The sequence below is a fragment of the Poromitra crassiceps genome (genome assembly GCF_964638095.1).
Source record: "Poromitra crassiceps genome assembly, chromosome: 21".
In the NCBI taxonomy this organism is placed as follows: Eukaryota; Metazoa; Chordata; class Actinopteri; order Beryciformes; family Melamphaidae; genus Poromitra; species Poromitra crassiceps.
Genome location: NC_139638.1, coordinates 20,411,223 through 20,423,466, shown reverse-complemented (window position 1 = coordinate 20,423,466; position 12,244 = coordinate 20,411,223). Strand labels below are relative to the sequence as shown.

General features: G+C 48.1%; 1 protein-coding gene across 3 annotated transcripts in view; it reads right to left on the bottom strand.

Annotated features, from left to right (window-relative positions):
- Nucleotides 1–12,244, bottom strand: part of nedd4l (NEDD4 like E3 ubiquitin protein ligase) — a gene marked incomplete at its 5' end in the record, with an annotated part of 87,465 nt that overhangs the window by 53,309 nt on the left and 21,912 nt on the right. For 2 of the 3 annotated variants that reach the window (XM_083657803.1, XM_083657804.1), the window contains one exon: nt 1,947–3,164. The exons of the other annotated variant lie outside the window; for it this stretch is intronic. In XM_083657803.1, coding sequence (XP_083513929.1) covers nt 1,947–3,164 — 1,218 coding nt within the window. Of the gene's footprint in view, nt 1–1,946; nt 3,165–12,244 lie in introns of those variants that run through there. 3 annotated transcript variants of the gene reach the window in all.

The following is a 12,244-nucleotide window of genomic DNA, read 5'->3' as shown; positions in this document are numbered from 1 at the left end:
GTCCCTGCCTGCCTGCAGCTGAGTCTCACAGAGGGCCCTGCCTGCCTGCAGCTGAGTCTCACAGAGGGCCCTGCCTGCCTGCAGCTGAGTCTCACAGAGGGCCCTGCCTGCCTGTAGCTGAGTCTCACAGAGGACCCTGCCTGCCTGCAGCTGAGTCTCACAGAGGACCCTGCCTGCCTGCAGCTGAGTCTCACAGAGGACCCTGCCTGCCTGCAGCTGAGTCTCACAGAGGGCCCTGCCTGCCTGCAGCTGAGTCTCACAGAGGGCCCTGCCTGCCTGCAGCTGAGTCTCACAGAGGGCCCTGCCTGCCTGTAGCTGAGTCTCACAGAGGGCCCTGCCTGCAGCTGAGTCTCACAGAGGGCCCTGCCTGCCTGCAGCTGAGTCTCACAGAGGGCCCTGCCTGCAGCTGAGTCTCACAGAGGGCCCTGCCTGCCTGCAGCTGAGTCTCACAGAGGGCCCTGCCTGCAGCTGAGTCTCACAGAGGGCCCTGCCTGCCTGCAGCTGAGTCTCACAGAGGGCCCTGCCTGCCTGTAGCTGAGTCTCACAGAGGACCCTGCCTGCCTGCAGCTGAGTCTCACAGAGGGCCCTGCCTGCAGCTGAGTCTCACAGAGGGCCCTGCCTGCCTGTAGCTGAGTCTCACAGAGGGCCCTGCCTGCCTGCAGCTGAGTCTCACAGAGGGCCCTGCCTGCCTGCTGCTGAGTCTCACAGAGGGCCCTGCCTGCAGCAGCTGAGTGGTACTACCCAAAACTTCAGTCACACTGACTGCAGTGAATCAGAAGGCAACAAGTGCATGGAGGAGAAATGACCCATTTATCCCCTAAGCCTCCTTCTGTTTTCCTGTCATGACTGTGACTGAACAGGCTGATGTGTGTCAAAAACCTCAAAATGCCTGCGGTCGTGGGAGCAAAAGAAAAGAAAGTCGGTGTGTGTGGTTTCACTCAGCAACTCCCAGTCTGGCCTGTTCAGTTTCCCAGAATTTCACCACCCTCTTCCAGCCCCCGATCAGACAATAGGTTCTCTACTTATCTGGCCTGGATTCAATGAGATGGAATACTACTAACCCAGTTCACAGTTTGGATGTGCTATAGGACGAATCAGCGTGACCGTCATTCGCCACCCAGAAATGCGGAACCCCGTGGCAGTTAATAGTATGAGTTGTGCCAAACAAATGTTAATATCTCAAAAACTATACATCACATCGCTTATATTTTGACATTCTGAGTGAGAGCAGAATTAGCCGCCCAAGAGTTGGATGTATAATATATGCATGTCGTGTTAAAGTTATGTGAACTGTCGCAGTTTTTAAAATGTAAACAGAGTTGGCCGACTAGAGTCAGACACACAAGCCTCGCGCGCCACTTGGGCTCCATAGGGTTCCATTGCCGTTGCCACCCAGTGACGCGGTTTGTTTACCAAAATGCTGCTCGGCTGATCCCTCGTATATTATAGAGAAACCTACCAAGTTTCCATAGGTTATTAGGCAGAATGTCCACTCTGCTTTCCTTCTATCTGTTAAATTCTACAGTCCTACATTAAAGTAAATATGGACCATCATGTACTCAGCCAAAAGCCCTACGAGAAACATCACATTTCCCCCGCTTGCTTTTACCATTCATTCTCAAATGGATTTTAAAATAATAAAGCGAGATGATTGGTGCAACACTACATTTTGAAGCCAACATGATCAGTTGAAGAAAAGGTAAAACGGAGACCTTTTCACACACAGCTTTAGACGAAACCTTTCAAGCCCAGTTCACACCAATCAATTCGATTTGCAACGGAACAAAACGGTTGTAGAACAAAGTTGCAGCGGTCTGAACAGAGCCGTCTCATCTCAGAGCATTGCAAGCTGTTCTAACTTTCAACGTGTTGCGTTGCGAATAATTGGTGTGAACTGGGCTCAAGTGATTATCGTCCAACTAGAGTTTTCCATCAATAACCTTTACCTTGGTATTATTGGTGGTCGGGTCATTGCCAAAGCTTACATCCTGATCTCCACCACCGCCAGGGGTAAAATAGATCTTGAGACGAGGCTGCCTTCTGGGAGACTCCCCGCCGATTTTAAAAGTGCAACCTTTCGATCTGTCGTTTGCTTCCATTCTCTGTGTCTCTGTCTCTGTCTGGTTCTCCTCTGTAGCTTCACTATCGGCACCAGATCTCGTCTGTTGATTCTCCTGGGCCAGCCTCTGTTTGGACGAGCCTCTCTCCAGGCGAATTCGAGGGTAACGCTGACGCACCACGCGGCCCCCGTCGGAGCTGGCAAAGCCCGGATCAGCAAGTTCTCCCTGGGATGATGAAGCGGCCTGTTGCCTCCCCTGGCTCTGATCCGGGCTCTGATTTTGCTGGAGCTGAAACACCAGTCTCTGGGCTCCACCGTTGACAGCAGTGCCTGGGTCCAAGCTCTGCTGCTGAACAGACCAGCCAGTACCACCGCAAGGGTCCACGCTCTGCTGCTGAACAGACCAGCCGGTACCGCCATAAGGCAGGATTCTGAAATGTTGGACGTCGGAACCATCGGGAGAGTTTCTCTGGATACAAATCCCACCAAAGCTGAAGCCGGGTTGGCCTCTGTTGCTCACAGAGTGGCCATTCGAACCGATACTGAAGACCCGGCGTTTGGGCAGGTCCGCCTCTGTAGGATAACTCGGCGATGGCGAGTTTAACGTTTCTGGGCTGTAGTACGGAGGAGGTGGCGGTCGTGGAAGGTCGGTGTGGACCAGCGGTTCTGTGTAGGCGGGAGCCGGTCCTGGAGTGTAGCAGGGTGGCGGCCCATCGTCGGCAGGTCCACTCGCATCACTACCGCCTTGTCCGTTGGAGCGCTGGAGGGAGATCTGCATGGAGGAGCTCTTGGTGGGCCGCGGCTCGGCCGACGGGGCGAGCTGCGGGATGAACATGGACGAGCTGCGTTTCAGCAGGGGCTCCGAGCAGCACGTCGTCGGCGCCACAGAGCTCGGTGAGAAGAAGCGCTGTCTTGCGTTGGCTTCCTCCCGAGACGGCCTCGACGACGCCGCCGCCGGAGGTGGCTGCACGCGGAATGACATGGCCACATCTCGGTCGTCTCCCTGCTGCTGCTGCTCCGGCACAGAGTCTCCTTCCAGCACCTCCAGCTCCGGCGCTGTGTTACTGCGGCCCGAGCCAAAGTAGAGACGCAGACGGTGGGACATGTCTTCACCTCGCACGTCCCTACAGTTCAGTTCCCCTTTTCTCTCTGGCTCTGGCTGCTTGGTTCACTCCGCTGGCTGCCGTCTCCGTCTCCAACTGTCGCCCACTTCTCTCCTTTGGCTGTCTGATCCCCTCTCTCTCTCTCTCTCTCTCTCTAGTCTCTCTCCCTCCTCTCCCCTCTCCCCTCCCTCCTTCCCCCTCTCCGACTTTCTTCCACAACTTTCCCCTCCTACAGTGAAGCGTATGAAGGAGAGAAGAGCAGCAAACTCACAGCAGCACAAAAACAAGAGAGCAAGAGAGCTGACAACACACAGAGCAAAGGGTGAGGAGGGGAGGTGGAGGGGGAGGAAGACAGGGAGAAACACAAAACTAAGGCATGTATGGCAAACTCTTAGCACTAGCGAGCAACAGCGACAGACAGCAGAAATAGCCTGAGCCCGAGTGACGGCCAGCATTCCTGGCGTGATTGGATAAGAGCGGGCCGGCGCTCCTGGCTTCCGAGGTGACAGTGGGGCTTGCTCGTCAGTCACGTGACTACAGATGGCTCCACCACCTCCTGTTTCAAACCCCATGCTGCCCCTCAACTGCCGACACACTGACTGTCCCCCCACTTCTTCTTACCGACTAGCACCCGCCTCATCCTCTCGCTCCACAACGTCTCTGTTTGACAGGTCTACCCTGACCTGACCCCTCACGTCTCGTAAAGGTCTGCTGTCCTCCTCCTCCTCCTCACTCCCAGTTCTAGACAGTCTTCTTGACGTTTTTCTTAACCCCCCCACACCGTAACTCAACCAGACCTCCCACTTCACTCTCTTTTAGGGCTGCACGATATATGCCTGATATATCGGCGATCACATCGGTATCGGCAGATGTTAGCCATTTTTTAACATATCGGCATCGGTCCGATGTTGCCATGTTAATATCGGTTATCGCTATCAGCCAAAATGTTCACATTGAGATGAAATAATGAGGTAAATCTATGATTTATGGGCTTTTCCAAATGTTTTGGAAATAAAGAAATGCATTACTTTTTCAAATTCAGTGTTTACATGTGTTTTTCAGTATGTACAAAATTTTAATATTATAAAAATTTGTTTTTTTATACAGATCATATCGACATCGGTAAATATCGATAATCGACCATAACAGCAATGTTAATATCGGTTATCGGTATCGGCCAAAATGTTCACATCGGTGCATCACTACTCTCTTTACCTCAAACTGCTGCTGAGTTACACGTGCAGAGTACTTGTAGTAGAAGCACAGAACAATTCCCCGTTGACCCAATTTACCACTCATTAAAATATGATCTTATCTGGATATATAATTGGTGACTGAACATCATCTCTCACCACCAGCCTTCCCTCAAATTGCTCTCCTCCTCCCTCCATGCTGTCTCTCTTTAACTGCAACAACTCTGGGGCAAACTAACAGCACCCTCTCAGCTGGCCCTGATCTGACACCAGGCCATGGCTCTCAGCTGGCCCTGATCTGACACCAGGCCATGGCTCTCAGCTGGCCCTGATCTGACACCAGGCCATGGCTCTCAGCTGGCCCTGATCTGACACCAGGCCATGGCTCTCAGCTGGCCCTGATCTGACACCAGGCCATGGCTCTCAGCTGGCCCTGATCTGACACCAGGCCATGGCTCTCAGGGGAGGAAGAGAGAGAGAGAGAAGCTGTGAGGAAGAATGAGGACAGGAGGGGGAGTGTGGAGGAGTGGGACAGGGGGGCGAGACCAGGGTCTGCACACAGCTGGGACTAGCAGAGACCAGGGTCTGCACACAGCTGGGACTAGCAGAGACCAGGGTCTGCACACAGCTGGGACTAGCAGAGACCAGGGTCTGCACACAGCTGGGACTAGCAGAGACCAGGGTCTGCACACAGCTGGGACTAGCAGAGACCAGGGTCTGCACACAGCTGGGACTAGCAGAGACCAGGGTCTGCACACAGCTGGGACTAGCAGAGACCAGGGTCTGCACACAGCTGGGACTAGCAGAGACCAGGGTCTGCACACAGCTGGGACTAGCAGAGACCAGGGTTTGCACACAGCTGGGACTAGCAGTATCCCAAACACACATCCATACCCCAGGCAATGGCACATCACTCACAGTTAAGACGAGATTATTTCCTTCCTGAACTCCCTACCAAAACCAAATATAGCCCATATTAGTCCCCGAAAAATGCAAAAGGCACCATCAAATCCAGTGTTGGGGGGTAACTCATTACAAAAGTAACATATTACATGTAATATATTACTTTTAGCAGTAACTCAGTAATATAACTTATTACTTATAGGATTTCAGTAATATTATACCAGTAACTTTGTCAAGTAACTCAAGTTACAAATTAAATTACATTTTATTAAATCAAAGCACATATTTTAAAAAGATACAATCATTTCCTAATCAAACTGTGTGTTTTTATGCAAATAACCACTATAGATGACAATCACAAAGGAAAAGAATAACATTTCGAATTTTGGATTGTTTACACTGACTTCAAGGCGGTTGAAATTATTTTGCGGGATGGTTCCGGGGCGGCGATGTCATTCTGCTGCTGCTGTTGTTTTGGTGAAAGCAATGCAAAAGTAGTGTAATAAGTAATGAGTTACTCTACACAGAAAGTAATATTGTAACGTAACTTATTACCGTACTTTTAAATGAAAGTAACTAGTAATATGTAGTAGATTACATTTTGAAAGTAACTTGCCCAACACTGATCAAAGCTGAGCCCTATGACTTCCTGTAGTTTGGAAACACAACATTGAAGCAGAAGGAAGTGGATGCTAAAAATAGAGCTGGAAAAAAAAAGGCAGCAGCAGCAGAAGAAGAAAGAGCAGAATATCTGACAGATTGCAGCTTCTTTTGATAAGGCAAATCCCAGAGCACTCTCAGGGGGGAAGCCATCCAAGTCTTCTTCAAACACAAGAGACATGATGTGCCATCTCTGAACACAGCCAAACACGCAACTGGCTGCTGCTTTTACAGGCCCACTCTGCTCGCTTCCAAATATCACTCAAGCTGAGCTCAAGCTGAGCTCAAGCTCTCTTACGGCGATGCAGCTTTTGCAATAAGTTAGGCCAGGGGTTCCCAAACTTTTCCGACCAAGTACCACTAGTACGTACCAAACCACATTTCCCAGGGACCACTTCCACTCCACATAAAATAAAATTTGATGATCTAACCATGCAATAGCAGCAGAAAGGCTAAATGACAATATAAGGCTTATAGCTGGTTCAAAATGGACACTCACACACACACACCTGCCAACATTAGGCTGTGGAAAAGAGGACCCCTTTGAAAAAGTTTTTTCCCCTCGCCCAAATGTAGCCTAAATTTAGAGTGTTATTTAGCTACCTTCCTGACAAGCTAGCATGACATGGTTGGTACAAATCGATTCCTTAAGTCTTCTAGTTTCATATGATACCAGAAACTTCACTCCGGCTTTAAAACTGAGCCTGCTGCAGCCTCTGAAAGTAAATGTTTCCCAAATATCGCGATATTTCTGAAAATCGGAATCCCGATCTGGCAACTGCTCAGGGTTAATGTGTATGTAAAAACTGTTGTCTGTAAAATAATATATATATTAAAAAAACTTCTTTTTTTTTGCAATTCTCTGGCGGACCACCAGTGGGACCACAGTTTGGGAAGCAATGCGTTAGGCTACAGTAATGTTAGAGCAGCACATGGTACAAGATGCATTAGAGACACTTTAATATCCATATTGATCAAAAACGTCTGTCCAATGTAACTACTGTCTGAGACCCAAAGAGAATCTGAATGAGTATGGACAAGCAATCAAAGCAAGTATGACTGATCTATCTGCAGTCTGAACAAGCCTAAGAATGTAATCCAAGATACACCGTGGGTCTGCTGGCAACATGTAGACCAGATGAATATTTTAGAACAGATTAAACCTTTGGATGATATGGATAAGTTTCCCTGTTTTCGCCCCACCTTGACTGTACCAATACATTTCTTGTCCCAAGGAGCAGCCTGGGTCAACATCTTTCCACTTGGAGGTCTTACTACTTACAAGTCTGAAAGGTAATGATCTGTTTTTTGCCCCGTATGAAATCTGTCTGAAACCCCTAAGCCTGTATGAAAAGAGGTTCCTCAGCCTATTAGAATTCAAACAAGTGAATAAATGTAACACTGTGTTACCCTGCGGCTAGACTTAGTGTGTGTGTGTGTGGGGGGGGGGGGGGGTGGAGGGTTGGGTTGTCTGCCTCGACGCGGAGAGAATGGACAAAGCTTCTATGATAATGTGGCCTTTCAGAGGCGCGTATGGTCCCAAAAGGAGCTGCCTTGTTCGGGGACCTCCATGACTGACTAAGACCTATGATCCAGTCCTCAGTGGGTGTCGGCCCGTCTGCGTCAAAAAACAAGCTGCAGTAGCGACGACCCGGCCACTGATGGTGCCCCATAGAGGGAAAGGGAAGAAGAGGGGGGAATGGACAAGAAGAAGAAGAAGAAAAGGAATGCTGTGGATTGTGGGCAACAGGGCGACAAGGAGACAGACAGGCAACATTGACGGGAGGCAGGGCAACTACAGCCCAAGAGAGAAGAGCGTGGTGTCTCCCAGGGAGAAACCACGGCTGAGCGCCCAGCTATAGGACGAATCAGCGTGATGTCACTTGCCACCCAGAAAGGCGGAACCCCGCGGCAGTTAATATAGTATGAGTTGTGCCAAACATACATCTTAAAAAAACTATACATCACATCGCTTATATTTTTGACATTCTGAGTGAGAGCAGAAGTAGCTCAAGAGTTTGATGTATAATATATGCACGCCGTGTTAAAGTCGTGTGAACTGTCGCAGGTTTTTAAAATGTAAACAAGAGTCAAGCCGGCTAGAGTCAGACACACAAGCCTCGCGCCACTTGGGCTCCATAGGGTTTCCGTTGCCACCCAGTGACGCGGTTTGTTTACCAAAATGCTGCTCGGCTGATCCCTCGTATACCTCAGTGATGATACACTGCCTACAGTGTTTAGGCACAGTCACATGTGTGTGAAATGTTATGGAGAATATCAAATGTATGGAAAAGCTAAATGCCAAAGCACGGACCGATGGCAGCAAGCCCAGTGACATAACATGCCTCCTACAAACAAAGTAGTGCAATGTACAGTACCTCCCCTCTTAAATTCAGTCTTAAAACCGTCTTTGATACAGTTCAGTAATTTAGCGGTTTAACTTGACATGTACCGTAAATTCCGGACTATAAGACGCACCGGTCTATAAGCCGCACCTTCAAAGGTGACTATTTTTTTCTTCTATAAGCCGCACCGGTCTATAAGCCGCGGGTGTTTTGATGTTTAATTACCATATGTAAGGCTTCGTGCACAGAGGGGATTGTCGGGAAACAGATGGCTGTTTGGGGAAGCTCCCATTTATTAACATTTCAACAAAACAAAAGTCAGGTCACTAATCCCCAGACAAAATCACACATTGTGGTATTTTTTGTTTTTTTTACAGTGCACACAGTGTCCGCGGTGTGGTGAAAAGAGGGCAAGAGAGGAAATTAAAACAGAAGTGGATTTATAGTTAGAAAGAGTGCTAAAGAAGAGAGAATTCCGTTTTTTATTTTTTTATTTTAGTTACTCACAGTACTATTGACCAGTCCAACTCAAAAGATATTCGGCAGTTTCACTTTGAGCTCTTGTTCCGCCGCTGGGCACACAGTGTCCGCGGTGTGGTGAAAAGAGGGCAAGAGAGGAAATTAAAACAGAAGTGGATTTATAGTTAGAAAGAGTGCTAAAGATAGTCCGGTCTGGTTATGACGAGTCTCGCTGGGTACAGTACGCCAAAGCGATATCCATTGACTCGATGATGCTGTTGTATGTTGCGCGTTTCTGTTGCACCAACGCGGAGAGGTCCTGCCGGGACGAAAAAGCGCGTACCCTCCCAGGTGAGGGGCTTCTTCCCCGCAGCCTGGAGGATGAGTTGACGGTCGGGCCAGCGGAGTAGGCAGATGAAGATGGCCCTCGGTGGCAGGCCGGGGTCTGGACGTGGCCGAGGCGCCCGGTGTGCCCTGTCCACCTCTGGTGGTTTCTCGCCTTCCTTCAGGTCCAGGATGTAACACAGGATTTTGCCACAAAAGCGTCCATGTCACCAATCTCAGCTCCTCTTTTACATTGATCAGGCGAATGTTATTTATTTTACTCCTGCTGATTAAGTCATCAACCTGCGTGTGCAGGGTTTCGATTTTGCATTTTATCCATTTTCGGACTCACTGTGTTGTTTTTGTCCTCCAGTGCGCGGATGCGCTTTTCCGCATTATAAACTCTGTTCACGGTTGCCTTAGTTTCTTTAGTGAGTGAGTGGATGGACTTCTGCACGTTTTCAAACTTGTTTTCAAGCTGCTCAAAACCTCTGAGCGATGTCGGACTTAATCGATAGTGTTTCACGGAGTAAAAGTTTAGCCCAAGCGTGTATCTCCAGCCTCCAGCAGGTGAGTCATTTCCTCATTCATGGCGTGATTGCTTCGTCTTTTTCTTTCTGCTTACCTGTGTTGTGTTATGTTATGTTATGTTATGTTGTTAAAAGAGGGCAAGAGAGGAAATTAAAACAGAAGTGGATTTATAGTTAGAAAGAGTGCTAAAAAAGAGAGATTTTTTTTTTTTTTTTGGAAAAAATCCATAGATAAGACGCACCGTTATATAAGCCGCAGGGGGCAAAAAAGGCCAAAAAACGGGAAAAAAGCCGCGGCTTATAGTCCGGAATTTACGGTAGTTTATTTATCTAGAGCAGTGGGTCTTAAACTTTTTTTGGCTTCATCAGCACCCCCTTTCCCTGATTTCTGAAGCCATCTAACCGCCTTTACACGACTACAACATTTTGCTTAGAAAACGGCAAGAGAAAACTATAGTGATGAAGGAGTGATGCAAAATAAGAAATGGAGTGCGAGAGTTGCAATTAGTGCCTCTTGAGCAGATTCATTTGAATGTTTTATTTATTTCCATGGTTTATTCTTATATTTTTACACCCTAGTGCAGGGATACTCAACTTGCTTTGCCCGGGGGCCACTTTGATAGAAATGATAGAAGGCCAGGGGCCAGTTAATAAACAAACAATATACATTTTTCTGTAGCGGATTGTAGGTTTTTGGGGTGTCATCCGGAGTTTAGTCTGACAATGTTGTGCACACCGGATAGTTAGTCAGGTTAAGTTAGTTATGGTAAAGTACATACATAAGTGCAGGGGTAGCGAGCAGACGGTACAGACGGTATTTGACAATTTAGTAGCTAAATCATAGATTATTGAAAGATATTCCATATTCCAGACTGAAATGTTTTAACAGAAGTGGAGTATTGGCCAGAATGACATGAACATTTGGACACTTATTCAGCGGGTATCTTGCATGTTGCGTTCAGGTGCACTGTAAAACAAAAAACAAAAAAATGCAATTCCATCGCGGGCCACACAGGGGGCCGCAAGTTGAGTATCACTGCCCTAGGGGGGACGCGTACCCCACTTTGGGAACTACAAGTACCACAACACAAAGCTTACTTTCAGTTTTCAGCCATCCTTCCTGACAAATGGAGCATAAATGAATGCACGCAGGAGGAACCAGCAGCACACTCAAAAGAAATGGTGGCCAGCAGTGGGGGAGCTGCCTTGGCAGTTGGCATGCACCTATCTAGTCAGACAGGCGAGCACCACCTCCTCCTCCTCCTCAGTCATATAAGGAGCGGAGTAGGGCTTTGAGACTGCCTGTGCTCTGCTCTCTGCTCCTCCTCTGTCCTGTGCCAGGCGACACAGCTCCCCGCTGCGCTGAGGGAAAACCACACCGCTGCACCAAGCCGCCAACCAAAATCCCCCTCGTCCAGCCAAGAACACCATCTCTGTCTCCACGGTTTGTTATATCAAACATCAAGCTGAACATCAACATCCAGAGTTACTGAACAGCAGCCACTAGAAATAAATACTAGCATTTAGTATCCTGCAAGCCCCCTCTCCTCCTCCTCATCCAGGGGAACCCTTTGCTTCTTAGGACGCCATGACAGTCAATAAGCATTTAACTTTATCGCCACTGTTTTAAGAGCACGATCGGTTAGCCGCGGTGGAGGAACCTTGATACCAGACAACTGGATGGATGGAGAGAGCATTGACGATTGATTACCAAGGTCTACTCCTGCTTTTCTTCACTGTGGCATTTGACAGGGTGCAGAAATGTAATCTAGTCCTCATGGCAACTGAAAGCCTATGACAGGCTTAACCCATTGATACCTGATGCAGCATTTGCGTGTATATCCCTCATTTGTGTGTGTATCCCTTTAAGACCGCGAACCGCGGTTCGCGGTCTTAAAGGGATACACAAAGGGATCTTAAAGGGATACACACACAAATGCTGCATCCGGTATCAATGGGTTAATCATTTCACAAGTCTAGGAAACATTTGAGAAATTAGGATCTGAGAAGCACGATGACATAAAGGGGGCGGGGCGTAGGAGTTGTTAGTGGACCACAGTCTTAAAAGGCTTTGTGTTTCTTGGGAGAAAAATAGCTGCAGAAGGACAAGCTGTCCCGCCTCCCCTCTTCCCCGCCACTGCATTTCCTTTGCTTCAATTCAAAATCATACTAATACTGCTACAGATATAATACTTCATACATAATACTTCTCAGTGTTTCCCCTAGAAAAATGTTCAGGCCTGGAGGGATTTCGAAACATACCCCCGACCGCAACGGTGGGGGCGCTCACTGGCGACGCTAAACTTTTAGCTTACCTGTTCGCATCTATGTTCGCAATGGCATCCCAAGTATCATCATACTATTAGGGGATGCGATTTGAACAGTTGTATTATGGGATGTGCGTTTCCCAGGCAACGACACACGTTGACACGTTTTGGAACAGCGCCGCACACTGGCACAATGATCCTAAAAGCAAAATGCTTATTGTTTTGAATGATTTGGCATCTTCTATTACTGTCAACACTGTCAACGCCAGTATTATTGTATTGTAATAATAGGCCATAAAGGTTTATTAAAAATTTGGGGAGAGCCGGGAAAAAATCTAAAAAAGCTTTTTTTTTTTTTTTTTTAGAATGTTAGGGGAAACACAGCTTCTACATAATACTGC